Raw genomic sequence first — 25553 nt, 5'->3', positions numbered from 1 at the left:
ATAAATCCTTGACACATACCCATTAAAATTTCAGTCTAATAATATCCATCAACTTCAATAATAATAAGAAGAAGAAGCCATTATTGCCGTCCAATGTGAGCCTCCACCTCTTCTGAAAGTAACACCTGAGTCAATAATTAATGTCTATTGTTTCTTTTTCTTTTGTCCCCCAAGATTTAGCTCAAGCATGCCTCACGCCAAGAATAATCACTTATCTTGAACGAAATTGTGACAACAGCCGAAAAGTGTTACGCACCACCAAGTAGAAACAAACCAGCAAGTGTACAGGGTTGACCTTACTCCGAACAGATTGATTAATAGCCATTCATAAGCTCTCGGTATTAAATCATGTTTCTCAGTGGGGTCATTTCAAGGATTCTATAATATCTTGTGATGTTTTAAAGTAAAACTGATATGATATATGGAATCATTGATTCTTCAACCTAAATTCATAAACAGCTTGTTTAGAACATTCCTTAATTCCATTTCTTCGAACGCTTAACCACCGTTTGCTAGAGCCATCATTAAACCCAGTGAAATTTTAGTATTCTAATTAATATTCTTTAAAAAAAAAATATCTCATCAAACGAGAATTTCTCCGAAAGGGGAAAACTGATAATAACAGAAGACAGATGTGATAGAACACAACAGGAATGGTACTGTCTTAAGCATCAATCTCTAGATAGCTATACTTAGGCACAATGTTATCTTGTACGATTTGTCGTATTAGGCTACAATATCTTAATGTATATATCCACCACTCTTGGACTAGAGGTACGTAGACATTGGCGTGCCAAAGTTTTATAGAAAGTCACTGATTGTAAATACCCTAGCACAGCTGCTTGACTCCTGCTTACTATTAATTAATCACCTTTTATGTGATTAATCATGATTAAATTTTGATTTATCTCTTAAATTTGTCTTTTTTTGAATAATTAATTTCTTGAAATGGTGCATGTAACCTGTGGAGGACCAGTTCAGTACAGAATGACTTTCTCCGACTGCCGGAATCTAAAGTATGCATGATTTGACACCATGAAGCAAATGGTGGGAGACTGGGAGCTGCGCAAAGCAAGGGCTATACACTCTTTAGCCATCTTTTCAGAATTTTCACACGGGATTGTCAATTATTGAGCAATGCTATCACCAGAATATAAAGAACTTCCAAGCATATAATATATAGATAGGCCTAGGGTAATTAATGGCCAAACAATTCCATCACCAATCACTATATAGAACATGGACCTTGATTTATGACAAAGAAATATCATAGGTTATTTATTAAACTTAAAATTTATAATTGATTGGTGTACGTACGAATACATCACCAGCGGTAGATAAGTGTTTCGCGTGAGGATAATAAACATGAGAACCCCAAGGTTGGTGCTGCTCGTTTTGCTCTCTAACTTGTGGAACTACTCAAGGACAAGGAGAGACAAAAGTGACGTCGTACGATTTTAAGTGTTAAGTTCCTTGTCAGCAAGTGTCAAACTCCAAGATAAAGAAACAATTGTTACCCAAAATAAAAAAAAAAAGCCTGTATAATAATTTCAGAAATAAATTTCAGTGGAAATAAAGGAAATGTCAATCAAGCTTAGATTGTGGGAAACACTGTGATCGTATGATAAAAAAAACACGCCCCACCAATGTAAGGGTGAAGGATGCGAGTTTGTCCATGAGCACGTTCAGTGGCCGACACCCTATCTTGTCAGTTAATGAGCCAATTGCAATTTGGAGTTAGGACTTAGGTAAAAGAAATATATGTAGAGAGGACTTTCTCAAAAAAAAAAAAAAATTTATATATATATATATAGAGAGAGAGAGATGTACCACGTGTCAAATATATACACTAGGTAAAGTACGTCAAATGGTTCGTACTAATTATCTAAAATGAATTCCCTACATGATATCTAATAAAATTATTTTGTACAAATGTAAATATATTAATATTTTTTGCATTTTCCTAAAAAATAATTTTACGCATAAGTAAAAAAAAAAGTAATAAATTATAACATTTTTTTAATTCAATTAACTATTATTTGGTATATAATTATCCAATGTAGACAAATATTTTTTATTATATCTTTTTATTCGTTAGAAGGTTCAATAAACTTAAATAACACCAACGGAAGTGTTACCACCTCAATCCCTTGAAGGGTGAGAATATAAGTTCGATCTCCGGGAAATACACTGTATTAGAAGGGTTAAAAACCTTTATGCTCCATGGCTCGAGAGGAATTTCACCTCCCAAAAAAAAAAAAAAAAAAAAAAAAAAAAAAAGAGATAAGACAATGGACTATACAACATGAGGCCCCTCCTCCTTAATTCACTAAATTGATGAAAATTTGTATAATCTAAAGGACTTGAATTCCCACTTTTTTTACATTAATAACAATACCAATTACGTTAGTATCCGATTGGTTTTTCTTTATTATACTTCACTTTCACTTTGTCACGGCAAAAATATTAAATGGATTATGATAATGGTGCAGTAGCAACATTTCTCTTTAATTTGTGTCGCTTTATCTCTTTTATATATCAAGAGAAAAAAAAACAAATCTACCTTATGGATAGGATTTGTTTGGATGCTTTAGGATTTGAATACATGCCACGTTGCCATATAATGATATGTAACCAATTAATCAAAAAATTGCGCACACGTACATAGACGCGGGTTGCTCTGGTAGCATCCCCTCGTGTTGTCTCGTTTCAATTGATATATCCATCACGACGTCGTACAATTACTTAGACACATCACACCTGCTTTGCTTCCATTTTGGATAGAGGAAGAGGACAAGTGAACCTAAACCTTAAAGCATTCAGGCACTTTTTTTTAGCCTAACCCTTATGTGCCACCAATACGATAGGCTTGCTTGCTCACGAAATTCTTCGATAGGCAACTTAAAACCAACACGTGCACATTAAATCGTTACATAGAACAACCTTAATTTCTACCTATATGATAGCATTAATTTGTGTTAATATATATTATTACTATTATGATCTCCGTGTCTATAAATATAGGGTAAATGCTCTTTTACTTCGCAAAAGAGACGGTCCTTCACTTCACTTCAGTTCACTAAAATGGCAGCTGAGACTTCATCTCCATCCCAACCATCCGATAGGAAGCCTTCCGCCCTGAAATTATTTGGTTTTCCATTAACTGACCACGACGATGAAATCCGAGACAAAACTGAAAATTGTTTAGAGAGCAGGAAATTCGAGTGCCATTTTTGCCGGCGAGCCTTTGCCAACTCACAAGCATTAGGAGGCCATCAAAATGCACATAAGAGAGAGAGGCAAAGAGCGAGAAGAGCACAATACCATTGCGATCGACGCTTGCTTGCAGCTGCTCCAATTTTGAGCTCACATGCCATGAAATCAACGTCGTCTTCTTCCATTATTTATAATGGAGGATTTATTAGAAACATTGGTGTAGCTGCTAAATTTAGGCCATCGACGTCTCCCTTGCTGCTTCCATCAACTCCTCCTCGACTTTATGTTGCTGCGCAACCGTTTCGAGTTATTGCTTCAACGCCATCATCCTTCGTTGAATTTCCTGGTAAATTGATCTCTGACGAAGATGCAGGGATTGATCTTTGTCTTAAACTTACGCCCTCAGTTTAGTTCTCTATTATAAGAGTTCAAGCAGGCAATTTTTTTGTTTTTATTTTAACGTGAGTTGTGAATTTATTCAGCTCCACCTGTGATAATTAAGTCTGTCATTAATTCAATAATTTTATATTCAAAACGCTCCAGTATTGAAGTTGATGCAATGCGACTTTATAAACCTTTTACATTTTATTAAGAAAATACCCTTTCAATTAATTTTTTTTATAATGTATATTTTAATTTTATAAACATCATACATCATCAATAAAATCTTAAAGGAGAAGGAATACAAGAACCCAATTTATTAATATTAATTAATATTGCCGATTCCACTGTCCAAGCGCATACTTTAAAAATTGTCATGTGACTAGCGAGCAGGAAAGCATCTTGCAATTCTAAGCTGTTTCATAGCATATTTAATTTCAAATTACCTTTTAAGAAATGACAGAGAATAATTAATTAATTAATCAATTAATTAAATCTACATCATAATAATAGGAAAACACAGAAGCTTTTGGCTGTCCATTTCCTCATAAAAAAACCTTCCAGCTAAATTATTTTCTTTTCATATCATTTTCCCTTTTTTTCTCAAATTATTTTTAATCAAATCAAAAATAAAATATTTCATCGAGTAATGAGACCACAACCACTTCAACACAGAGTTGCAAAGAATATGGAAATTATATTGGTTAAAAATCCCAAAAGCCTAAATAAAGGTTTATCTCTATCCTTCTGTTTTGCAGTTTTTTTTTTTTTTCTTCTTCTACGATAACTGCAATATTTTTATTTTCCATCTATGCCCTTCGCCTGTTTCATAGCGTCACATTATAAACCCTAACATTTCTTTTATACATTTCTCTTCTCTTATCTTGATCTCACCATCGAGGCTACGATTGTCGATATGGACTCGTACGGTCAAAGATCTTACGGCGGTGACCGGAGGTTCGAGATTGTAAGCGGGAGGAGTTTTGGAACTAGCAATCAGATCTACGCCACTAGACCGCAATCTCCCGATCCGCCGTCTATTCCGCCTCGCGCCACCAGGCAGACTCGTACGACGTCAACGCCCTGGGGTTTTAGCGATCCAGAGACAAAGCGGAAGAAAAGGATTGCCAAGTATAAAGTTTACACAGTGGAAGGCAAAGTCAAGACGTCTTTGAAGAACGGGCTGCGTTGGATCAAGAACAAGTGCTCAAAGATCATCCATGGTTACTAAGAGTAATTTGACGGCACTGATTAATGCACGTGGCAAGGGTCCATATCAAGTGGTCCCCTGTGCGAATGTGGCAGTATACTTTAGATTGGGAAATGGTAAGCTAAAGCTAGCTTTGGTTATTGTCTATGTTAAAAATGGTGCATCCTGTGAGTATTGGACCTTTGGATTTCCTTTTCTTTTCTTTTTTATTTTATTTATTTATTATTATCAAACTGAAAGGATATATTGGTCTCATTTTGTCAGTCAATAGAATTTTTGATATTGGAAAGTAATTTTAATAGGTGAATTTTACTAGTTAATAATTGTCATTTTCATTTGATTTGAATTTTAATTAAAGATTAATACTCGCTAAGCAAGAGATGTGTGCCACTATTAAATTCATAGCCTAATCCAACACTAATGTCTATGGTTGGATTTGGTCAACTTATACAAAACTGAAACCACATCAATTCAACTTATGATTATAGTCTTAGTGTGGTTCAGTTCGTTTGCGGACAGATTGAGAAGTGCGGTTCATGAATAGTGAATACCCAGATTAACGGCTTAGCCCATTAAAGTTTGGGCCTGTGATTGGACATTGTTTCACCAATGTGTTTTTGATGCAGTTGGCGGCATGACTCATGAGGCCTGGTCCTAGAGTGTGTAAAATGACCATTAGTTGTCCTTAGATTTCAACATCTTTTTGACCATGCAAACATGATTACTCGCTCTGTTATAAGTTATTAAGATTTTTACACAACAATTAATTAAATAATTAATTCTTTTATTATAATAAAATTAATAGTAATTTATAAAGTTATTATTTATCTCAAAACCTTGAATTCCATCAATCGAATTATTTTTTTAAAAATATGAGACATCGAAAGTGATGGAAAAATATAATTTATTACTTTTTTAAAAAAATTGACTAATATTTTGAAATAGAGGGAGTAATATGTTTGAGAATTTGAAACCCGGTCTGTTAACACTATAGTTGAAGCTTTTCTCTTTAAATTTTCTACCAATCAAAACTTGAAAAGAGTTACTAACCAACCTTCCATTCTTTTCTTCCCATTCATATGTTATTCTTTTTTAGGTTTATAATGGAGAAATGGGCCCCGATGAGGGTGACCACACCAAGTAAAGAAATGAACTCCCAAAAGAGAAAGAGGCCCGTCCATATCCAATCAATCAAAGCATGGGTTTAGTTTAGATTCCCAGTACGCACGTTGTACCGCTACCGGCCTACCACGAAACATGCATTGAATTTGTTTCTCCAACTACCTGGGTTTTTAGCTACAATGAGATCCACCATCCACTTTTATTGTCTACCACTGCCAACCCACTCTCCCTGTCCCATGCAAGCCACAAACCAGTCGATTCTTAATCCCCATTTCTATTTATACGCAGAAACAAATTTTTCTGTATCAGAACAGTGATTATTTTTCCATAACCATAACCATAACCAAACTGAGAAATTATTCGACAGAAACAGATTCAATTCAGAAGATGATTTGACAAAATAATACACACATCAATAAAGATATAAAAAAGTGATATGTTTCTTTTATTTATTACATCAAAATCTGGATCCAGGAACGTACCTAAACTTCAACTAAAGTTGCAGATGTTGGATCCTCGCTTCTTTTTGATACACAAAATCAACATAAAAGACGAATGACAAAACACTTAAAGACACAGATATAGATTTTCAAACAAAACCCATACCCACAGTACTATTTTCCTCCTTCAATCTCTTTCTCAACTTAAATATTACAATATATAAAAACCCAAAAGCGACTACAGAAAATAAAAACTTCCATACAAAAACACACACCTGTCTTCGCGCAATTCTATTTCCCCTCCCTGCATGGAACATGCAAACCTCAGTTATTGTCAGCCTGGCCCTGTTGAAGCCTCATTTGTTGATAAAATTGAGCGATGAACAACTCTGCCTTAACGTCTATCGTTTCATCTCCGTCGTAGAATTCGTACTCTTGATTGTCTACGTTGCCCTCATCATCAAGCTCCTGAAGATTAACTGCCGATGCATATTGGCTCATGGCATTATCAGAGAACGAAGAAGCTCGACTTGGAGACATGGGTGGCGTAAAATCGTCTATATCTTCACCAAACGCCTGAACGGTTGGTAAAGTCACCGTTTCCCGCGGCGGACGGCAGTCGATGCTGTAACGTAGAGATTCTTGACTCTGTAAGTGTAGAGGACGGATAGAACAAACAATACTTTCCCACATAGAAGTCTCATTGGTACGGACCTTTTTCTTTTCAGTTGATTTGTTAAAATTTAGTACATGCGTAGCTAGCTTATTAATGAGGTGCATGGGACCGCTCCCTTTCTTCGTCCATCCGAAATTACGACCCCCGCTCAACATTGCCTTTGTTGGTTTTGTTCACAGCAACCGGAGAATCAAGAATAGCGAAGTTTGCTATGTTCACGGTAAGTGGTTCGTCAAGAACAGCGATGTTTGATGAGTTTCGATCCATCAAAGAGAAAAAAACTTGCTTTGGGAGGATTTTTTCTTTTTCAAAGCTTTCAGCCCCGCTAACTCGCTAAGGGCTGTCGGTGAGAGTGCGAAAGAAAGGGAGAAACTTGAGGAAACAAAGAAGGGAGGAGACGCGTATATATAGAAAAGAAGAAATAATGTTTTACCAGCAATAAATTTTTTACCAGGAATAAAAGAGTATATTCTGAGGTTTTTGCTTAGGCTTTTGCTCTATTATTATGTAGTATAATAACCAAAAATTCCAATTTGGATTCTAGTTGGATTTGTAAAAGGAAAAAATATTATTAGGTTAAGGTTATTTCAAAAACTAATAAAGAAAAAGCAAATTTCAAAGACAAAAAATAATAAAAAGAAAAAGAAACTAATGAATAGTATTCTCAATTTGTTTTAGATATAAAATTAATTTACATTCAAAGATTTGTAGTTATGTCTTTTTCTCAACAGCATTTTCGTGTAATTTGTGACCGCAAGTTTGTGTGATCAACCACCCAACTTTCTTCCCTCTAATAAAAAAGTTATAGAAGGAAAAATTATCTAAATCTAGCAAATCAAATAATTATAATTTCACCCATGAAATAATTAAATGTTGATATAAATCACTAATCCTTGTTGGCCATGCTCAACCACAATTTTTAAACCTAAGTAATTCTTATAATTTGTTTCTTTTTTTTTTCTTTTTTCCTTTAGAATCAGGAAGTATTCCTCTATTTTTCCAGTGTGAGCTGTAGAGTGCAAAACGTTGTTGATCTTCCTAACAAATGTACTTCTCTTGACGTCGAACTTGTAATTTATTTCTTTATTATGACTATATCATTATTTAAACTATCCTTAATTCCCATTTCTAAGCTACAAAGTATGTTTAATTATCAAGTATGTTAAAATTTGAATCTTATAACTCTGATTTTATTTTCAATTATTGACTTTTTATAATAATAATAATAATAATAATAATAATAATGAAAGAAGTTTCTGGTGGCAAATATCTAGGTTTTAACTTATGATATTCAGAAAATTAGAATTAAAGTATGATAGAGCTTACAGCTGGTAATTGCTTGGCTTAATTATGTTGTTACGTAAAAATTTACTTGCAGTATAGCTTCACTTCACCTTGAGCCTTCAACGACATACAATTACAAAACCACGACAATTGACAAATACTGTGGACGCCAGATAATTTCGTAACAGATGTCACGCCAATTTTACAAGGGTAGCAATTTATTTTTGTAGGGCCCATCATACAACGGTCCATCCCCCTTAGCCTGTCCTGAAATGCTATATAGCACAGCCAGCCATCCAGCCAGCCAGTCCACTCTAACCGGTCATAATGATGTTTTCTTTTTCTGGAACAGCTAACCGTTATTATGAAAAAGAGGAGCAAAAAGTTTCAAACCCTAAACTTGGTCATTGCTTCCTGGAATTGTTGCTTCCTACCTACATTACTTGTCCTGGATATCCTCATCACATGGAACTTATAGATTTTAAATACAAACGTCTTATCTTTTCTTTAAAATATATATAATAAGACAGCTATACAAATTTCTTATCATTCCGTGATTATCATGGCATTATAAAACTTTTTGGAATCAAGCTAATGATCCACATTAATTATACGATATTTAAGAGTTAAACAGCCAAAATAAAGCTTCACCAATTATTACAAGTATTTTAATTGATCTTTATCTGGAATTTAAGTTCTCTATGAAAAAATTATAATTTTGTTGGGTAGTCTACTATTATGCATGGAAACTCTCAGACATTAACATTTATCTGTCTTGGAACGTTTTCGTGGTCTATTTTCCATATAAAATATTGTTTGTTGGTGGAACATTATATTTAAATTCCCATATCATTTCCACATTTCTACATTTATGAGCATTTCCATTTCTGTGCAGCATAGATAATGCATAATATTAACTTTTAGGTAATCAATCAAATTAGGTGATAGACCATCTTTCACCCAAAAAAAAAAATAAATAAAAAATAAAAAAATAAAAAATAAAAAAAATAAAAAATTGGACTATCCCATAATTAAGGGCCATGAAAAGCTCACAAGGGCCTTAGCCAACAGTCAATGCCCTAAATTAAGTCATGAATCTGAGTGGCAGCCAAGTCATTTCATGCACCAAATTTATTAGTTTCTTCCTTAGTTATTGCATTGACCTCTGGTTGTTAACTCCCAAGTCTCCCTTTTTGCTACAATAGTAGTAATATATAAATATATTTTTAAATTCCAGTCTTAATTTATGAAGGGAAAAAAAAAAAGGATGTCTTTCTTGCAAGTATTTCGTTGTAGATTCACATTGTGATTTAAAAATTAAGCAGACATTATTTGAAAAAGACACCATATGATTAGTACAGCTCCCAAACACGGTTTAGCAATTTTTTTTATTCATAGTCATAATATTAGCATTCCAAGCTTTCTTTTTCTCTTAAGTCTTTATCGTTTTAACAAATAAATAAATGAAATGAGAAATTAAGGGTCAAGCTTTCCCTGTTTCTCTGTTGCTTAAGATCCTTTCCTGGAAGCAGAAAGAACATTACCTCTACCAGAATTTTTTTATTTTATTCAATAAAAAGACAAAAACTCCAATCAAAGTTGTGTTAGTTTCATGTTCGTTCGGGGCCTTTTGCTGCAATCATTTGTTTATTTCTAGAACATCTTTACACTATGTGACCAAAGTACCCTTCTTCATACAACTAAGTACTAACCTTTTAAGAGCATTTGATTTTCAAAATTCAAGTAATTTCAAGGAAAGGATGAATTATCAGATAAATAAAATTTTAAAAAAAGTAAAACTATATTTGATTAAATTATAAAAAAATATTTAAGAAAATATTTACTTGCTTCATACATATGCAATGAAAATTTTATAATAACCAATTACAGGATATATAACTATTGTTCAGAAACTACTTAATAAATATATGTATAATCTACTAAAAAAATATAGGTTTGAGTATTATAAATAATAATACGTAAAATAGTTATATTTGGCTAAAACTATTACATTTTTTTAAATAAAAAAGTACTTTTACATGTTTATGTAAAAATAAAGGATCCGCATATTAAAGAATTGAATTTTTCTTGAGGATGCAAGACTCTAAAACCTGTCAAATTTTGGAATCTTACTTCTCTCGACCCTTTCGTTTCTAATTTTTTTTAAACAACTGAAATTGAATTAAGCAGAACAGTTGGTAAAAGTCCTACAAGCAAAAGGCTATATGGGTAACAAACAAAGCTCTAACCAGCACACCAAAACAAAACTCGAGTAACGGTGTCGTCTGATGTTTGAATCTTCTTCGATTAAAAAAAAAAACAATAAACCAAAAAACAAAAAGAAAGCTCCAGCTAGTACAGCCGTGTCCCAACTGGGACCACCGCCCATAAGTTACCTTTCCACACCGAACAACTTTCTTTCGACTTTCCGAAGAAAAAGAAGATTAACTTTTAAGGACTCTCCTTCTCTCTCCAACAAAGCGCGTATCGAAATCCAAGACATGCATATAAATAGCATGCCATTTCACTCCATCAAATCAATCCATCAGCTCGAAAAACCTCGAACTGAAGAGTGATTTTGTTACTGATATCACAAAACAAGTATCCTAACAGTAGCAAGAAAAGCTAAAAGAAGCAGAAAAACGAAAATGGCGAGAAAAACTAGTGATGTTACACGCAGAGCATGGAACCTGCTGCGCATAGCATTGTTATGGGCAAGAAAAGGCGGTATTTTCAAGAGACGTTTAATGGTGGAACTACGTCTTTTACCAAAGTTTCTTAAAAGCTTCGGCCACAATAGTAATGCAACCCCTCTCCATTACGGAGAGCGCCAGCTCTCCTTTGATAAGACTCCCATTTTTCATGTGAAGATGCACCGCCCAGCTTCCATGCGTTTCAACCTTCCTTGCATTACACCACAAGTTGACTTTGATTATGATTTTGATCAAGTCAGCGAATATCAAGCAGGAAGGATGAGTTTCTTGAAAGGTGGAGAAGAAGAGGAGGATTGTGGATATGATCAAGGTTTTGAGGAGAGAGTTACAGAAGACGACGAAAAAGGGATTGATTTGAGAGCTGAGGAATTTATAGCTAAGTTTTATGAGCAAATAAGGCTTCAAAGACAAGTATCTTCTTTGCAATACCATGAGATGCTAAGTAGAGGCACAAGTTGATCATCTCTTGTTCTGGAGATGATTTTTTTTGCTTCCTTGTTTTTGGTTTCCAGTTTTGATACTCAACTTTTTGCAGATTCATTATCTGTTTTCTTTTTTCTTTTTTTTTCCACCCTTTGTAAAATAAGTATTTTGCCGCATTTTGTAAACACCAGAAAGCTTCCATTGAGTTTGAAATATTCTTATGCGATTACATTATGATTATGGTCATGCTTTATTTGTTTAGAGGCAGTTATAATAATGGAAATATTTTCTCTGCTTAGAACATAAATTTGACAAAGGAAAACAGAATATAAAGGCCTAAGTTAATTTAATTTAATTGAATTTGATTACTACAGGAAAAAAAGTAGACATCTTAAAATGAAATTCCTAAATACCTCCCCCTCCCCATTCTACATTTTGAAGTTGAACCAAATTGGCTTTAGTAATTTATCCTAGGATAATGCTACATTCTAACTAAGCATATTATCCTATTTCAAAACTAGCAACCTATGAACATTTGTCTTCTCATTGCAATAGATACGATTTGGATAAATATCTAGGAGCAAAAGTTAAAGTTTGCATATTTATATAACTAGTGTACATTTGGGAGTCATGTATGGTATGACTTTTATGGACCAGTTCAGTAAGGAGCTGCCCCCGCCAACCAACTATAATAATTCAGATATCAAATATAAAACCGCAGTTCAAACACAAATGACCCACAAAGCCCCAATTAGGAACAACTTACAAATCTAATAGTTCATCAATCTAATTAGTTTCCCCAAAATTTTCCTTTCTCATGAGAAAGAATTACCTCTTAAGCTTGACTTTGAAGCTTCACTCAAATCAAATTCCATTCTGGTGACCATTGAGATACGATTCCAGCTGCCCCCTTGCTGCCAATATAAAACCTACACAATGAATGCCATAATTATAACTCTAACAGCCAAATTCAATAAAAATCAATAACTAATTTGCAAGAAATAGAAATTTCAGAGAGCACATACTACTCATTTTCGATCTATAACATTATGGCCTTCAACGAGAGGACTTTTCAAGGTTCTCTCCATAAATATAGATAACTCTCTCCATATATGTTAGACCAATCAAATAAAGTAATTTGATGATGACATATGAAATGGAAAAGGTGAAGGAACTATTGTTGATTATACAAACAAGAAACCAGTAATTCATCACTCAGAACCATAAAATGCATCGCTCAAAACCATTGGAAGTTGAAGATTTGTTTTTATCGCTGTTCCGGGCCAATCTTTTTCTCCAAGGATATAATCATATTCCTGATCTTCCCTTCTGTGTATTGATACAGGCCATTGGTGAAAATATGATTCAATTAATGATGATAAGTACCTAAAAATAGAGGTGAGGGCCTTCGGGGACGTGATTTGAACTCTGGATGAAATTGCACACCAACATAAAAAGGATGGCTTGGAAGCTCTAAAATCTGTACAGCAAAAGGAGTTAAGCTTATTTTTTCCATCGTTTCTAAGAAAAAAATTGACTCATGTCGCTTCAGCAGAAAGAATGGCAGGTAGAAAGCTGAAGCCCAGTGAGCTTCAACGTGTCAGAAATGGATTGGCTACAAAAGGAAAAAAAAATTAAACAAAAACAAGCAAGCTAATGGACAGAAAATAGACCTCCATCCTCTTTCCTGTTTCATCCTTCCCAACAAACTTCAAGCCTCTTTCTTCTAGAACTCCAATCACATCTGGATTTACCTGCAGTATAATGCCAAAATTATGGGGCCCTTCCTACAATAAGACACACTGTTATTTAAGCACTTTTCTCCTGCAAATTAGAATCACGCAACTGACCTCATATCTATGTCGATGTCGTTCATCAATGTATTGAGAATTACCATATCTGGCAATTGAAAAATCAATTGAAATAAGTTAATGCAAACATCAAAATATTCAGATTGAAAGATTGTCCATTCCAGTTCCATCACATCAGCAGAAGCCTCAAATATACAGCTTCAGGTAACAGGTTGCTGGTCAATAAAATGATCGGGGAAGAGAAAATCCAGACTTGTTTTATCAATTTGTCATCATGCCTTTGGCTTCAGTAGGATATTATTATTGCTGATAACATAAATTTCCCATTTCAAGCTAAGAGAAGGCTTGAGTGGTTATGGGTGCAACACTACATCTCATACATGAATGAAACACACACTAGTTTTGTGGACTTCAGCTGGGCAAAAATGTCCATAGGAAAGATAATATGCATGCGAATTGAGAAAATAATTATTGAACTGTATTTTTAATTTTCAGTGACAAGGAGATTTTATGTAGTTTCCCGTTCATTTAAAAATTATGAGGCAAAAACAAAGAACATACAGTTTAGAGGTAATGCAATCAGGTGTCTGCAATAGTGTCCTCCGAGTTCCTAGTCTCATTGTGCTTCCCATGTGTGTAGTTGAACCCTGCACTTGATGTAAATAAGCATGACACCTATGTGCAAAAAGTAAGTAGTAGTAAATGGTACAGTAGATTTATACCTCAGGCATGAATATTACAACACGATCAGATGTCTGTGCATCAAACTCTTCGCTATTTGCTTTTTCCATACCCAAAACCTGAAATGAATAATTAGAGTAGGCTGCACAGTTGTAGAATATTCTATTTTTTTAAGAAAATAAGAAAAAGAAAAGGATCACTCACAGATCGTGCAAACTCGATCACGCAAATTTGCATGCCCAAGCAAATCCCAAGATAAGGAATATTGTTTTCTCTGGCATACTTGGCAGCCAGTATCATTCCCCTCACACCACGATCTCCAAACCCACCTGGCACTAAGACACATGCTGCATTCTGCAAATTAGGATTTTGTCAAAAACACAATTAAAAGGAGAAAAGAAGAGAAGACGAAAAGTATTCAGTCTTATCATCCCCAATTGCCTTCTCCCTTTATTTCTACTAAGAACTTCATCTTTTGCTGCTCACTACGAAGATTATAGATAAAGATTTAAATCAAAGAAAATAAATAAGTAGGTGGAGTGTGGAGAGAAAGGGAGAATTGCAAGAATCATGCACCTAATGAAATTAAGTCTGAAAACAACAATTCACAAGTTAATTCAAAACCCTTTCTATAGTATATCATGTTTCCTTTTCTCTACCCTTTCTCCATTCTATGCAACTAGGCCCTAGGCAATGAACCGGCCTGTCTCCTTGTCCAATAAAGAGTTGCTACCTTGTTATTATCAATTATTTTAAAATAGATAAATAAATAATTTGTGAAATGATTACAACTGAGCATGGAGACAAGCACCAAGTCAACAGTGGAAAAGCAAAGCAATTAAAAGAAAATGATAGAACCAAAAGGGAATAACAGTGATCTTGACATAAGGATTGGGAAAAAGTAGCAGGAACTAAAAGAAAATGGACAATGCAAGGAAAAGGAGAAGCAAGTAGTTTTGTTGGCATGTAAAGCCTACCCTCAAAGTCTCCCAAGCAGCAGCATGAGCTTCTGGTGTCTGTTTAAGATAGAAAAATGTTAGCAGAGGGCAAACTTTTCACAAAATCCATAACGAAAGTGCACGTGCAACTAGCAAGGATTCAGTACTGATTTTGCACTATCATCTTCAAGATCTGAAGCTGCAATCCAATCAATTGATGGCTTCAATGAACATGCGATACAAGCATGCAGAAGGGCCTGCAAGCACGATACAGAATGAATAATAAGAGGTTGGGATATGATTTCTACATCTTAAGCAGCCAAACCTGTTTGTTAACACAAATTTCGGCTCAGTAAGCTTGGTCTTGAAAAATACAATGGAATGCATAATTGGTGAACATATGCTATTATTCTAAAACAGAAGTTTAATTCTTCTAAGACATTAACAGAATGCCATTGAGATGTGCAGAGCACAACTTCTCTTTAAAATCTTGTAGATCATAGATAACAACAATAGTTAATGACAACATAATACTGCTCAAAAAAAAAAAAAAAATAATACCTTTATCCTCTGTGTAAATATAAGGCCTTTCAGTAATTGTTTAAAACTGGCATTTAATATATATCAGGATATCTATCTTCAAACAATTTAAATTCGTGAAAAATAACACACAATATTGAGTAGTCACTCAAATTGCCCATGACATTGAGCTTTTCTTTCTTCCTCATACTAAAACACCAAGATAAAAGTTGACAAACCTTCACAACAGACAGATATGAATCTGTCAGGCCGACATACTTCCCTACCATCGCAATCCTTACCTGCACACATTATTCTCATCTTGTCAAAAGAACAAGAAAGAGTTTATGAAACAAGAGAACTACAAGCAAGATAACTGATAATAATGCTTACAGAATTAGTGAGATTATCGTAAGTCTCAGCCATCTTGGTCCAATCTTGTAAATCAGGAGGTGCAGCAATGCTGAAATAAAACATTATGGCCAATTAGCTAATATAACCAAACTTCCTGAGCTCAGCGTCTCATTCATAATTTATGATACATTTTCCTTTCCGAAGCATTCAACAAGTTCATAACCAGTTAGCTGTTCCCACAAAATAATTATTCACAGTATAATCAACATGTTGCCACAAAGTCTCTATTAATAAAAGGCAATACAAGGCAATCAATTGAGCGGCTCAATTTAGCTAGGATCAAATTGACAACCAGCTTCGTTCAATTAGACTAAAAGCTTTGAATGGGTAAAGGTTCGTTAGAGCCTCTAATAGTGCGAGTTTGATTTAAGCCTCGGTTGTCAACAACAAATAAAAGGAAAACTAACCTGAGTAGATTAAGCTGATTTAGAATTGCATGATGAGCATTTTGGTTCTGTGAAAGGAAAAGTGTATCAAAGTCAATTAAAACAAGTATATTAAAATTTTTTTAAAAAATGTGATATTATTATGAGTGGAACCAAAAACTGATACATAGCCTACCATAAGTAATAAAGGGATATCCAAATGTTTGGAACATCATGGATATTGAGAATATTAGCAGCCTGTAGAGTTACAAGGAGATAAATGATATTCTCAAATAATAAAAGACAAACATCACTAGCAAGTATGAAGTAAAGCTCGTTAAGATTACCGGAACATGACAAAATTGAGAAAGTTTCTCCTTAGTATTTTCCAACAATGGCTGCAAAATAATTAGCAAAAATTCAGTTGGCGTCTTAAACTGTCAAATATAAAATAGAAGTATATATTAGTACAAACAAAGGTGCCAACGTCACAATGACGCCTCTGGACATTCATGTTCTAGCACACAGAAAAGGTATACAAGGACTTCAAAACTTTCCTCATGGAAATTGAGGTACGACTAATGCAACTGCATAATCATTAAAGAACTACACCAAACATCTAAAAGATAACCAGTCTCTAGTAGTTTCAGGAGATTTCCCAAGACAGGATAGTACACACATGAACTACAATGATATCTACTACCAGAGTCTCTAGAATGAAGTATTCATGCAATTCCCAGTGAAATTAAAGATTGTTTGGCCAAAGTATTCTAACCATTGACCCTCTTCCAAACAGATAGGTGTCAAGCACAGGAAATGACATACCTGAGCAGACCGACATGCTAATAGATGAGGAGTCAAGCCTAATGCTCTCAATTCACGGACACTATGTTGTGTAGGCTTAGTTTTCTGCATGCACAACAAGCAGAGTCATGAACATTGAAATGGAAGAATATAATCAACTTGACCTAAGCAAATGAAGTCCAGCATGAAGAATTAGAAGTATTATATAAATTTAACAAGAATAAAGCAAAATGCATCAATATGACCTGCTCTCCAACAACTCCTAGCACAGGTATCAGGCTCACATGGATAAGGCAGAAATTATCTTGTCCTGGAAAGGAAATTAACATGAGAAATTGTTAAATTAATCCTGAAATTGTCTGTTTGCAAACATTCATAAGTATATGAGAAAAGAAATCCATTACTCTAAAACATCAATTCCCATTAGCTTCCCCATGGGAACAATTAACCCTCTATGGAGAGTAATCAACTAATTGGCTCAACTAACATATATAGCCACACAAATAAGGACATTTTTTATAACAGAATAAACCACAAAACAAAAGTCAAAAAACTAGAATTTTTGAGAAGTATCAAGTCAAAACAGCTTAATTAAATAAGTTCACAAGATATCTTCTAGGGATAATAATCAATAAGTGCTAATAATCAAACCAGAGAGTAACTAAATCAACATAGAGAAATTCATAGTGTCACAGAAGATGCAGAAAACAGTGTATCCTTACCAACCAAAAATGACAATTGACGCAAAGCTTCAATGAATGGCATTGATTCGATGTCACCTAAAAGTGAAGACAAAGCACAAATTATCCTTCATGTAAAACCAAGCAGATATAGTATTTTACATGCATCAATCCATATTTGCACTGCTCCCACCTACAGTTCCTCCCAATTCTATCACACACACATCTGCAGGGCCCTCCTTTCCATCCACAGGAATGACAGCAACTGATTCAATCCAATTCTTAATGGCATCAGTGATGTGTGGAACAACCTGGAAATTACTCAAGGTAGTCAGTTACCAATACTTTCCACACGCAAGAAAAAAAAAAAGAAAATTAAATAAATACATTAAGAAACATAATCCAGTCAGACGTAAAGCATCACCTGAACAGTCTTCCCAAGATAATCACCTCTCTCTCCTTCTCAATCACAGACTGATTAAAGTTTTTAAAAAAAAGAAAGAGAGAGAGAGAGAGACGAATTACTCAGAATATAGCACTCATAAATCTGCTTCATTATATCTACTTAATATGTTTAAGTACCTGAAATATCTTTCCAGTTGTAATGTTGTTATCCTTTGTGAGCGTCACGTCCAGGAACCGCTCATAGTTACCCAGATCTAAATCAACCTTTTAAGAAAACCAAGGTATACAACCTGTTAATATTGATTATTACATTATTTCCTTACCAAAAACAGTTTTTATATATATATATATATATATAGTCTTATATTGTCTGTAATAAGAGGAAAAAATAAATAAATGACTGAGAGAAGAGTTATAGTAAGGGGTAAGAAAAGCAAATGTTGAAAGGGTTAAACTCCCCGCCATACGAGAACAAAAACCTCCCCATGCTCGAAAGGAGACATGGTACCAGCCTCAGTATTCAGGTAAGGATCTGCAAGATAAGCACAAATAGACATCAGAGCTGTAATTGCTCTACGATCAAACCTCAAATTGTTTAGTTGCATCAGCAAAGAAGTAATAATATATGATGAACTAATAAATTGATTAACGAAAAATAAAAAATAAAAAAAAAACTGAACATGAACACGAACACTCAATAAGAAACCAACAAAAATTTGGGTTCCAAAACTTAAAATCAAATGCCAAACAAGCAATATCAATACAATTAAACAGGATAACTTACAATGGAAAAATTAATCAATCAAGTCCCTCAAGCAATACACGTTATTAGCCCCACAGCAAAAGGCAGCATAAATAGAACAGCAAAACACAAAGATCAAAGCAGACGCCAAAACAAAACAGATAAAGAAATACAGCTAAAGGAAACCTATTTTAATGGAGGTGACTCGAAGACCACAAGCTTTAAGGACGACGCCTACGCTACTCGCGGTAACGCCCTTGCCGAGCCCACTCACGACTCCTCCTGTCACCAGCACGTATTTCATTCTTTTCTGTGTCTCTTTGGCTTTGGCTTTTGTGGCTCGTTTCTGTATGTAGGCAAAGTGCTTGTATGAATGTCTGAGCGGGAAAGCTGCAATTGCAAAAGTTGCTTCTTACAAACTTGCGTTCGAATCTTAAAGATCCTAACAGAGGAGAATGGAGTGTGCTCAAAGACTTGCTAATGCTAAGTAGGTATTTATACATTTTTTTTCCCTCTTAACTTTTTTTATTTTTCTTTATTTTGTGTCCCTGAATTTAGTAACCCGTTTGTTGCAGTTATTGAATGCGATGCCCAACGCCCATCTAATGAAACGACCAAAAAACCTACTTCATCATCATATATAAATCGAGAACTATATCACTGTTGGAGGGTAACTACGTCTTTAGATTTAGATGTAATTGACAATCAGCATCTACCCATCATAGGGAAAATGAAAACATCAAGCAGATTTCCTGACTGTGACCATTCCATTTTATTGATATCCTTTTCCTTCCTTTTCAAAAAGATTTTTGAAGAATTTGTAATTTTCACTTTTAACCCCTATTTTAAAGTTTTTATATAATTAAAGAAATAATTAATATTTTTTAATCTCCTGAAAATTAACATGTAATTTTAGAGAAAATAATTTCTCAAAATGATAAATAAAAGTGAACGAAGAATTAATTAATTAGTGCATGATTGATATTTTAAATTGGGTCTAGCGAAAATGCTTTTAATTTTTATGCGATTGGTTGATTTATTCCTATTACTAATAACCACATCTTTTTGGGATGCTTAAAGTAGTTCTTACAATAAGGATCCAATTAAAAGTATGCTATCTTTAAAAGAATCATATCAATCAAAAAGTATCATTTTGGATGGTTTCTCCACCGTAGACTTTGAGGAAAAGCCACGCCAAACTACTTTGTCCTCCTTATTGCTATCATTTTTTTCCAAATATGAACTTTATTAAATGTAATTATAAATTATAGTTTAAATTATTAATTATATGATTTTTTATTTTTTTAAATAAACATAAATATAATTTAATGCAAAGATCATCATCCTTAGCGAAAAATATTCATAACATTTTTATTATGAGCAACTAAATATAAAATCAAACCCAACTTTTCATATAATAATATACAAAAATCAAGATTGAATATTTGATTTTTAAAATCGAATCAATTTTAAGATGCAAAATAATGAGTTGGGCATTAATTCAAATTAAAGTGTAATTGCAATTAGGTTGATAAGTTCAGGATATTCAAGATATAAGATCGATTTAGAGCGAAATTGCAACTATTTAAAAAGTTCACGGTGAAATTGAAGGTTAAGTCTTAGAAGTGATCTATTAAGTCCCCATAAAATTATGAATTTTGGCTACATTGCACGTCTCTCCATACTAATAATAATAATATCTTTCTAATATTTTTTATTTTTACATTGAAAATATTAATTTGGTATATGGTTATAGAACTTTTAAAATAAGAATTTTATATTTTATAAATCTTAAATAGTATTTAATTGATCTAATTTTAAAAGTTAAGAGTGTCTAATAATTATAATTATTATAAATTGAAGTATTAAAGAGTCGGTGTAAAAATTAGATTGTCATGAATTTTTTTTATGTAAAGTACATCAGTGAATTTATGGGTTTTCCTAATTTTTCAAAGGTAGCTATGAATGATATAGGAGTTTAATATTTTTATTTCTCTCATATCTTGCTTAAAAAAATTGGGTATTTATTGGTAAAAATCTCTTAAATAACCATAAAATTATGGTTGGGTGCAGTTCTGATTTCAAAATTACAAAATTATCCTTGCTTTATACTAACCAACTCATTTGCTTTAAATCAGGCCCACAATTTTTGTATTTGAAACAGCGAAAAAGAGCCGTTGGACTTGAGAGAGAGAGAGAAAAAGAAAGTGAAAATGGTGGAAAGCGAAAGCAGGCTGGATCGTCAAGTACATTCATCATGGGCAGATGGGTAGAGAAAAGAAGAGGAAGAAGTAGCTCAAGCACAAGCTCAACTCCAGCAAAAGCAGAAACCAAACCCTTTTGGATCTGCGAGACCTAGAGAAATTGTTCTTCAGGAGAAAGGAATTGATTGGAGAAAACTCGATCTCCATCTTCAACAAAAATCCCCTTAAGGTACTGTCTATATACCTCTTACCAGCCAGCTAAATGCGAAATTATTACCAAACAATATATAACCTTTTTTTTAAAAAAAATTATGTTTGAATACAGGCAAGAGGCCCCCAATGAGAAGTCACGCAAGGAAAACATTCCAGATGCAAATTTGGAATTCAATCTATTGGCTGCCCGAAACAAGATGCCTCTGTTTGTGCCTCCGCTGAGATTTCCGCCCAAAAACATGATTGCTTATAATCTGTATGGCTTCGACAATGGACAGCAAGATTTTCATCGCAGAAGTAACTTGAAACCTAATGGAATACAAAGATCCCAGAGTCATGAGCAGAGATTGCAACAGTTAAAGAAGAATGGTAGCAAAGTTGAGTCTGCCCAATCAGTAGGGAAAGGGGGTAATTTGCAAAATCCAGAAGAAAATTCAACGGGAATGGACAGCATTTGCCATCCAATGCTAAAGACTGGAAGAATATCAAAGATGGCTTTGCATTGGGCGAAGGGGCTAAGGAGCGTCTCCCGTCGAACCAGTCATGTTCTAGATCCAGAAAAAATTAGTGAGCACATAATCTGTGTGTAAACTATGAGAATAAAGGAAGAGCAGACGGGGCAGTAGAATTATCACCACGATTTTGCTTTCAGTTTTGACTTGTACCACTTGTTGCAACAGAGAGCTTTTTAGTTATGATAGCATTTCAGATGATCTATCAATTTTTTGGAATAAATAAATGGACGATGATTTCATTTCAAGATTGAAAACTGATTCTGATTTTACTGTCTGTTTATTCTTTAGTTGCTTAAAACCACAACACTCGTCAAAGGTAAGGAAACAATGGCAATTCATAGTAAATATAAAATGCTAGTAAAGCAAACAATTAGGACTCATGATTTTAACTCAAAAGTTTATTTCTTTCAGCCAATGTTACATAATTCCGCTTACAATGTTACACAATTCCGCTTATATAATTCAGTCAATGTCGTTTCACCTAAGTGAAAATGACTGAAAAGAAAAAAAAAAAAAAAGCTACTGCTCGCTGTATTCTTAATCTTAGGTAAAACGTTCTGAAGGAATGGTCAAGATTTGCATGTTTAGTTAAAGCTCACTCCTTCACCCTTTACAACTTCACCAATGCGATAAGCTTTATAATGTCCATCCGCAAGTATTCTTCGAGATGCTTCCTCAGTTACCACTAGAACCATGCCAATGCCCATGTTAAAAGTTCGCCTCATCTCAGCATCTTCTATTCTTCCAGCCTGGTACAAAGACGAGCAACAATTATAAATATTCTCATAACACAGACAGGTAAAGTCATCCAAAATGCATGAATAGCACACCAAAAATACATATAACAGCCACAATTATACGATGAGATCTTATAGTCCAATTCAAATATTCTCTCCATGTTCTGCCACTGTATAGACAGCAAGAAGTAAAATTATAGAATCTTGCAAATTATTATTGGGTGAGATGAAATGGCAATTGAAACATGATTCTGCCCTATGTCATTCAAATATGCCATCTACAATCTATTTACGGATTTACCTCTTGGATCCATTTGAAGATAGCTGGGACTTCCCAGGAGTTATTGTAGATAAAAGCTCCAAGGCCTTCTGGAAAGACTCGAGGTATATTGTCTGTAAAACCACCTCCAGTGATGTGGCAATGCCTTTAACACCTCCCTTGCTAATTAAGTCAAGCACCTAATTGGAAATAAAATAATCAGAATGTAATCAATATGAAAACCCTAATCATAATAATGTAAAAATAAAGCAAACCTTGGTAACCAACCTCCTTGACATATATCACAGTTGGGGCCATAAGAGCTTCCCCTAATGTAATGCCTCCACTAGGAAGTTGGTCCTTCAAAGAAAGGCCACTTCGAGCCAGAACCCTGTAAATACATGCATATGTCCATTGATGATGATATTCTATGGAAAGCAATAAAAATCACTGTGCAGTAAACATTGTATTCAATAGATGGAAAAAAAAAGGTAATAATTCTCTTAACCAGAATCAACCTTCTCACGAGAGAGAAGCCATTGGAATGCACTCCACTAGATGGCAAACCAATGAGGACATCCCCAGCCACAATGTTTTTCCCATCAATTACTGAGTCCTTCTTAACAATGCCAACTGCAAAACCACTGAGATCATACTCGCCATCTGCATAGAAATCTGGCATCTCGGCAGTCTGAAAGGAAGTTATGTTGTAGCAAAACTGTAAGTTCTGGTGATAAGTTCTAAGTATTGTGTAGAAAGAAACGCAAGAAGCTTTTACTATGGAGAAAATTTTCACTATTAAGTCCTGCCAACTATAGGTCTATTAAACAGACTGCAGAAAATGACAAAATAAATTACATGAGATGCTTTAATGGAAAAACAATACATTCTCACAACTTCTCTATTCGTATAAGCAACCATGGACTCATCTTTCTTGTTCTTCTTTATAAAAATTATAATATGATCTATGCTATGTCTAACAGGTTTAGCACTACATAGTGAACGGAATTATAGCAGCCATTGACATTGAATCAGTAGAGAGTAGGAAATAAAATTTTCAGAGTACCTCTCCCCCTAGAAGAGTGCAGTCAGATTGTTGGCAACCATCAACGATGCCTTTTATAACCTACATAATAAGAGAAATTTTGAGTTAGTGCGGTTTGCTTTACCGCACAATAGTACAAACTATGAAAGGAAAATAAAACAAATGCATTATCTTACCCTTTCAGCAAGGTCAACATCAAGGCGGCTTGTTGCAAAGTAATCGAGGAAAAATAGTGGTTTGGCTCCAGAGGTAACAATATCATTGACACTCATTGCAACCTGTAATGGAAATGTATTAGGAAGTAAATACACTAGTAACCAAACAAATAAAACAATGTCCAATTGAACTAATTCAAATATTACCAGATCAATCCCAATAGTTTCATGGATTCCAGTTTCGAATGCAAGTTTAAGTTTAGTTCCTACACCATCCGTGCCCGCCACAAGGTATGAATCACCTGTTCGTCAGAATATAATCAGAATACTTGATGAAACCGCAATCACCAACAAAATCCACAACACAGAAAACAGTTAAAAAATGACAACAGCATTTAATTTCAGTCCCCTAAGGATAATAGTTTCGGACATGATTTTTCACAATACCTTGACAAACAGAGAATACATATAAAAACACAGTTCTAATAAGTTAATATAAATAGCATAAAAGGTATGTACGAATACTATAGAGCACAAAATTATTGAAACTTGTAAGAGAAAGGGATTCCAACTAAAAAATGTATGCTTTTCTGACAGTAGCATATATAATTGTTGTTAGACTAGCCATGCCAATGAACGCAGTTCATGAAGCCGAAATAAAGACTTAAAAGCCTTGAAAAATAATTACCAAGAGGGTAAAGGCCCCCAAACCCTCCAATTCCAGGTGCCATCTTTGCAATTCTCTTAACAAGCTCAGACCCAGCATCTATATCCACACCCGCCTCCCGATACGTGAGTCCTCCTGTCTTATCACTTTCCTTTGACATGGAAAATACACCACCCTTGTTTGTGGCGGCAGCGGATAGAAGAGGAAATCTATAAGATAAACGTTTAAATGTGCATCCCCATGTAGACAGTCGGCTTGTTTTGGGTTTAATGGAAGAGGCTACGGTCGAAGCTGCGAAAACACGCGATAACTCTGTGTTTGCTGCGAAGCTGGTGGTCATTGCAAAGTAAGGAGTGAGATTCCAAGGTCGCCGAAAGTGATAAAGGCAGTGGGCAGAGACAGCGGAGCGGGAATGAGGAAAGCAGGTTAGAGATACGGCCTTGGTTGGATTTCACAGTTTCTAGCATTGACGCACCGTAACGGGCATACCGCCGCTTTCGGTAAGTGTATATTGCTCTTAGCAACTTAGGGTTCTTTTTTTATTATGGATATCTTGTGCAAATTTGGAGTTTAAATTGCATAAAGCTAATTTTAATTTTAGTGTATAACATAAAAGTTAAAATTGTTTTTATTTTGTTATATTTTATAAAATTCTCAAAATTAAGGGAGATAAATTATTATTTAATCTTACATTTAATTTAATTTAATTGCTTACATTTTTACATTAATAAATATATTAAAAGATCATTTTATTATTATCGTGCAAGATCATAATTTCAAACTTTGAAATTGTTAGGAGGATGTTACTGTCATTTTATTATTGACTCCTAACAAACTACTTTATTAAGAAATAAACATAATTTTTCTAGTAATATTAATAAAAAAACAAAATGTCTTCCATGACCATATATAGAAAAACATTTTAATAGTTTC

At 34.2% G+C, this 25553-nt stretch overlaps 6 protein-coding genes and 1 pseudogene across 6 annotated transcripts; 3 read left to right on the top strand and 4 right to left on the bottom strand.

Annotated features, from left to right (window-relative positions):
• The first annotated feature begins 2774 nt into the window (after positions 1-2774).
• Positions 2775-3776, top strand: LOC149491755 (uncharacterized). Its single transcript, XM_089717058.1, has one exon. The coding sequence runs from the start codon at positions 3085-3087 to the stop codon at positions 3625-3627; it is 543 nt and encodes a 180-aa protein (XP_089573184.1). The 5' UTR covers positions 2775-3084; the 3' UTR covers positions 3628-3776.
• A 577-nt stretch (positions 3777-4353) lies between these two features.
• LOC149491754 (uncharacterized) lies at positions 4354-4994 on the top strand. Its single transcript, XM_089717060.1, has one exon. It carries the CDS (start codon positions 4514-4516, stop codon positions 4826-4828), a length of 315 nt encoding a protein of 104 aa, XP_089573186.1. The 5' UTR covers positions 4354-4513; the 3' UTR covers positions 4829-4994.
• Positions 4995-6285: 1291 nt separating this feature from the next.
• Positions 6286-7431, bottom strand: LOC105642591 (uncharacterized). Its single transcript, XM_012227465.4, has one exon. It carries the CDS (start codon positions 7198-7200, stop codon positions 6694-6696), a length of 507 nt encoding a protein of 168 aa, XP_012082855.2. The 5' UTR covers positions 7201-7431; the 3' UTR covers positions 6286-6693.
• A 3420-nt stretch (positions 7432-10851) lies between these two features.
• On the top strand, positions 10852-11679 carry LOC149491753 (uncharacterized). The gene has a single exon (XM_089717059.1). The coding sequence runs from the start codon at positions 10978-10980 to the stop codon at positions 11500-11502; it is 525 nt and encodes a 174-aa protein (XP_089573185.1). The 5' UTR covers positions 10852-10977; the 3' UTR covers positions 11503-11679.
• Positions 11680-12041: 362 nt separating this feature from the next.
• On the bottom strand, positions 12042-16413 carry LOC149491752 (uncharacterized). The gene is made up of 13 exons (XM_089717062.1): positions 16391-16413; positions 16237-16283; positions 15809-15878; positions 15655-15717; positions 15064-15153; positions 14936-14974; positions 14163-14312; positions 14000-14077; positions 13839-13924; positions 13317-13365; positions 13140-13220; positions 12853-12946; positions 12042-12395 (listed from the first exon to the last, which is right to left on the bottom strand). Exons 1-13 carry the CDS (start codon positions 16391-16393, stop codon positions 12331-12333), a joined length of 915 nt encoding a protein of 304 aa, XP_089573188.1. The 5' UTR covers positions 16394-16413; the 3' UTR covers positions 12042-12330.
• Positions 16414-16772: 359 nt separating this feature from the next.
• LOC149491751 (uncharacterized) lies at positions 16773-19129 on the bottom strand. Its single transcript, XM_089717061.1, has 8 exons — positions 19012-19129; positions 18551-18615; positions 18261-18347; positions 17872-17989; positions 17721-17777; positions 17244-17308; positions 17020-17103; positions 16773-16781 (listed from the first exon to the last, which is right to left on the bottom strand). The coding sequence occupies exons 1-8, from the start codon at positions 19127-19129 to the stop codon at positions 16773-16775; spliced, it is 603 nt and encodes a 200-aa protein (XP_089573187.1).
• Positions 19130-22146: 3017 nt separating this feature from the next.
• LOC149491750 (phosphoribosylformylglycinamidine cyclo-ligase, chloroplastic/mitochondrial-like) lies at positions 22147-25125 on the bottom strand (annotated as a pseudogene).
• Positions 25126-25553: the final 428 nt, after the last annotated feature.

The sequence above is a fragment of the Jatropha curcas genome, unplaced genomic scaffold (assembly GCF_041381405.1).
Source record: "Jatropha curcas cultivar XTBG-Jc1 unplaced genomic scaffold, XTBG_Jcur_1.0 HiC_scaffold_683_pilon, whole genome shotgun sequence".
Classification (NCBI taxonomy): domain Eukaryota; kingdom Viridiplantae; phylum Streptophyta; class Magnoliopsida; order Malpighiales; family Euphorbiaceae; genus Jatropha; species Jatropha curcas.
Note: the sequence above shows the minus strand (reverse complement) of the source record. Positions and strands in the feature narration are given on the sequence as shown.

Coding starts and splice junctions, on each gene's coding strand:
- LOC105642591 (XM_012227465.4), bottom strand. CDS start 7,200: ATGTTGAGCGGGGGTCGTAATTTCGGATGGACGAAGAAAGGGAGCGGT.
- LOC149491751 (XM_089717061.1), bottom strand. CDS start 19,129: ATGAAATACGTGCTGGTGACAGGAGGAGTCGTGAGTGGGCTCGGCAAG. Junction 18,348..18,550: donor ATGGGGAGGTTTTTGTTCTC/GTATGGCGGGGA, acceptor TTTTCTTAAAAG/GTTGATTTAGATCTGGGTAA. Junction 17,104..17,243: donor TAGGAGTTGTTGGAGAGCAG/GTCATATTGATG, acceptor TTGTGCATGCAG/AAAACTAAGCCTACACAACA.
- LOC149491753 (XM_089717059.1), top strand. CDS start 10,978: ATGGCGAGAAAAACTAGTGATGTTACACGCAGAGCATGGAACCTGCTG.
- LOC149491752 (XM_089717062.1), bottom strand. Junction 15,879..16,236: donor AATCAGCTTAATCTACTCAG/GTTAGTTTTCCT, acceptor GTTTTATTTCAG/CATTGCTGCACCTCCTGATT. Junction 14,313..14,935: donor CTGCTTGGGAGACTTTGAGG/GTAGGCTTTACA, acceptor CCTAATTTGCAG/AATGCAGCATGTGTCTTAGT.
- LOC149491754 (XM_089717060.1), top strand. CDS start 4,514: ATGGACTCGTACGGTCAAAGATCTTACGGCGGTGACCGGAGGTTCGAG.
- LOC149491755 (XM_089717058.1), top strand. CDS start 3,085: ATGGCAGCTGAGACTTCATCTCCATCCCAACCATCCGATAGGAAGCCT.